The 3988-nt window shown below is 43.4% G+C and overlaps 1 protein-coding gene across 3 annotated transcripts; it reads left to right on the top strand.

Moving 5' to 3' along the window:
* Window positions 1-203: 203 nt before the first annotated feature.
* Window positions 204-3434, top strand: IFT22 (intraflagellar transport 22). Of its 3 annotated transcripts, XM_058817860.1 has the most exons (5): window positions 204-273; window positions 498-577; window positions 668-757; window positions 1359-1561; window positions 2462-3434. In XM_058817860.1, the coding sequence occupies exons 1-5, from the start codon at window positions 235-237 to the stop codon at window positions 2608-2610; spliced, it is 561 nt and encodes a 186-aa protein (XP_058673843.1). In that variant the 5' UTR covers window positions 204-234; the 3' UTR covers window positions 2611-3434. The 3 variants fall into 3 exon arrangements, with proteins under 3 accessions (XP_058673843.1, XP_058673844.1, XP_058673845.1); XM_058817861.1 differs by lacking the exon at window positions 668-757 and having other exon boundaries at window positions 227-273; XM_058817862.1 differs by lacking the exons at window positions 204-273; window positions 498-577; window positions 668-757 and adding an exon at window positions 1024-1060.
* The last annotated feature ends 554 nt before the right edge of the window (window positions 3435-3988 follow it).

Below are 3988 nucleotides of genomic sequence, written 5' to 3'. Positions count from 1 at the left end.
CATGAAGGGGACAGAGCAGCAAAGAGAGCGTAGAAAGGGCGGTAACAGAGCGGGGACACAATGGGGACACAGCAGGGACACGGACAGCCCGCAGCCCCTCACGCCTCCTCACGGCCCGCGCCGCCCCCCCCCCCCCCCCCCGTCACGTGACGGCGGCACAGCCAATGGCCGCGCGCTCCCGCCGCCCCGCGCGTTGCCGGGCAGCGGCCGCGGGGGGCGCCGTGCCCGCCCGCCATGCTGAGGGCCAAGGTGCTGCTGGTGGGGCCCCGTGAGGTGAGAGCGGGCCGGGAGCCCCGAACGGCACCGCCGAGCCCCGCGGGGTCACTGCGGCGGAGGGAGGAAGGGAAGGAAGGCAGGAGGAAGCGGGGCCAGGCCTGCATGCAGCGGGGCTGAGCGGGAGGGATGGCGCGGGGGGTTTGGGTGAGCGCCGACGTTGTGGCTTTGGCACATTAAATTCCTCTGTGTGTGTTCTGTCTTTCACCCCCGCGCTGTGCCAGTCTGGCAAGTCTGTGCTGGCAAACTTCGTGTCCGAGAGCACGGAAGGGATCTGCAGCTACAGCCCCACGCAGGGGGTCAGGTGAGCGAGAGCCCAGAGCCCCGCTCTGCTGTGGGTGCTGTGGGTGCCGTGGGTGCCATCGCATCCCACCGTGCATCCATCACCCCGCAGGATCCTGGAGTATGAGAAACCCAACCTCAACGGCAACAGCAAGGGAGCTGCGTGTCGGTTCGAGCTGTGGGATTGCAGTGGTGATCAGAAGTAAGCCAGCTCCTCCACGTTACTGAACTCCTGATAGTTCTGTTTACAAGATATTGGTACTTGAAGCTCAAGCCAATGATCTGTTTGACATGAGTATTCCTGACTCTTCACCCCAAAATCTTTTTATAGTTTCTACTGTAAAGCATCCAACACTAGGTACTTACTCTCTGCCATGATCACAGCTGAACTCTGTTTTGGATAAGGACTGACTCAAAAAAGTTAAGTCCACAAGTCCTGGAATGAAGTTACAGATACAGGAGACAGAGGCCCACTCTGTAATTGCCCTCATCTCCATTAAATTATGTGAGTGGACTTCAAACAATGTATGCATATGATTGAGGCCTTAATTTCTAAAAGATGGAATTGAGAATGATCTGTTCTTAGGGCCATGTTTAAGTTTAAATGAGCATTTGACCAAATTCTGCATTGTCAAAAAATCATCAAATTAGAAAATCATGGGATCAACTATCATAATAGATAAATCAAAATACTTAGAATATGATATGTAACTGGCAAAGTTACTGATGTTATAGTAAAAGAGAACTTAATGTGTTCTTGCGTACTTAATGTGTCAGTCTTTCAATTTTCTGTGTTTTTCAAGGTTTGAAACATGCTGGCCGGCTCTGATGAAGGACTCTCATGGTGTAATAATAATCTTCAACCCTGAGCTGCCCAGCCACCTGAAAGAAATTGAGATGTGGTACTCGTGCTTCGTGCAGCAGCAGCCTCTCCTTGACAGTCAGTGTCTCCTGGTGGCACATCACAAGCCTGGCAGTGCAGGGGACACAGAAAACCTGTCCTTGGGTAAGGAGATGGAAAACTCCATTTGTGGCTTAGAGTTTTCATCGATCTTTGTGTCTTTAAAATTGTTAATACTTCACAGCTTGTCTTTTTCATCCAAATCCCTTGATTAAAGAACACTGAAGTGCTTTGAAAAAACAGAAATAATGGATTTCAAAGGTGAGCAATATTCCAGTTTCAGGGAACTGGAAAGAAAAGGAAAGGAGAAAGGGAAGGGCTTTAGTTGCTTCTCCAAGTGTGTATGCAGCTGAGCCAGAAATTAGAACTCCTGCCATATTTTCTCATCAGTAGCAGTTTGGTTTTTAATTTGGATTTTTTTTTTGTAACAGACACTTTTTAGGGCATTAAGTCTGTATTTGTTAACCAAAAGAATGGGAGCCCTTTGAAATAAAAAGCTAATGAGCTGCATCTTAAAATTAGCAATAGGTACCTTAGATACTGCAAAATTATTTGTGGCTGTTTATGGCTGTGAAAACACACACTCCCTTCTGGGCAAACTGTTCCAGTGTTGAAACAAGCACGTTTGTTATAGGCATTAATATATTAATACATATTAAACACAAAAATATAATTCCATAATTTTGAAGTAATCAAAGAATATCATATCACTTCAATAATAAAATTGCCATTCAGTGCTCAATTTGTTTAATTCTGTTTAACTGAATGTGTGACCAGAACCAGACTTTATGCTTCAATAATAATAATAAACTTTGAAGAATTTAATCTGGCAATAAGCTGTATTTGTATGCAACACTGACAAACTCTGCTGCATTTCTCCTTGCCCTGCTCTGTGTTATCTGGGGTGTCAAACATTGTGTACCACTGAATTCCAGCTGAGCTGTCTCATGATTGGGACTATTTTATAAGAGGAATATACCTAATTATTCTTATTTCTTTTCAAAGCTTATCCACTGAACAAGCTAAAATTGATACATTCCAACTTAGAGGAAGATCCTGAAGATGTTCGGATGGAGTTTATCAAGTACTTCAGAAGCATTATCAACATAATAAACGAGAGCAGAGAGAGGGAAGAAATGTCTATTATCTCATAATGTTAAAAAAGATACTGAACAAGAAAGAAAAATATTATTTTCCTTTGTAAGCTATACTATCCCAAGGAGAATTTGCCAGGGTACAAATATTTCAGCCTGTGAAGAAGGGCTGACATCAAGTGAACTGTGGTGCCAAAGAGGTGGCTGCACATGCAGGAATTTGAGTAACTTTGTAGCTGCACTTGGCATCAGAGGCACAGGAAGGTGTTACTATGTTAGTGTGTCCCAAAATACAAAGGTGTTGGTCATGTGTTCAGAATTCCTCTGTGCAGGGCAGCTTGGAGAAGAAATTCTGACAGAACATGAGACACTGGAGTTCTGCTGAAGCATCTGGGCAAAGTGCTCATGTCAGCTGGTGAAGTTTGTCTTTGGAAGTACAAACTGATTGGAATAGAGATCTGAGAAGTCATGGTGTAGAATCCACATTTTTATGTTCCAAGTTGTCCTTGTCTTTCTCTGGAGGAGAGCACAGTGCACAGCCAGTGCCTTGGCAGGACAGAGCAGGTTGCAGTCTTTCTCAAGACTGTTTTTCTTCTATTCCAACAAAATGAACAAAATGTTGTGAGGACAATGTTTGGGTCTCTCTGGGAGGAAGGAATTGAAATCTTGGTTTAATGCAATATTCTGACTTATGTCAGGAGCTCCAATAAGTTCTGCATTCTCCAGAGGAGGAAAAGCTGTTTCAAAACTTTACTGTTCCCCTGTTGCATTGAAATAAGTGGTTTCATAGATAATTTACTTTCTGATTTGTTTGGTTTGCACTCATTCCTGTTCTTGGTGTGTTTTGCTGCAGAAGACTTTTTTTTTGTAACATGTATTACTAAGGCAATAAAAACATTTTAAAAATGCATCCTCTTTGTTCTCAAAGGAGAAGTTAATTATGGGTTTGTGGAACTCTTAGCAACTTGTTTTATTTTTAGTAAGGAAAATAGTGATAAAGTTGTAATACATTTCAGCCTACAACAAGAGACATTTACAAAAACTTGGACCCAAGTAGCCAAAGGAATGACACCACATTGACACCGTCTTTTAGTAAACATCCTTTAGATAAATTATGTTATAAACCAGGAGTACTTCATGTATTTTAGTGCCAATCAACAGAAGTAGGAGATTCTTGGGGTTTTTTGGTGATCCAGCTTAATTAATCTACTATTTTTGCTATTTTCATAGTTCATCTCTGAGCAGTGAGTAGCCTGTCCTTGTGCAAGTGGCATATAAGGTGAAGGATTAAAAGATCTCTGAACAATTTCTGTTCTGCCATTAAAGCTAAAAGCTGCAGTTGGTTCTGGGAGGCAAATAGAGTGGTACTGAAGGAAAACACCAGTGAGAGAAAGGACACCAGGAAAGAAACAAGTGAAACAAGCAGAAAAAGATGAAA

Source organism: Ammospiza caudacuta, chromosome 20 (assembly GCF_027887145.1).
Source record: "Ammospiza caudacuta isolate bAmmCau1 chromosome 20, bAmmCau1.pri, whole genome shotgun sequence".
NCBI classification, from domain to species: Eukaryota; Metazoa; Chordata; class Aves; order Passeriformes; family Passerellidae; genus Ammospiza; species Ammospiza caudacuta.
This window is presented reverse-complemented; position numbering and strand designations above follow the sequence as displayed.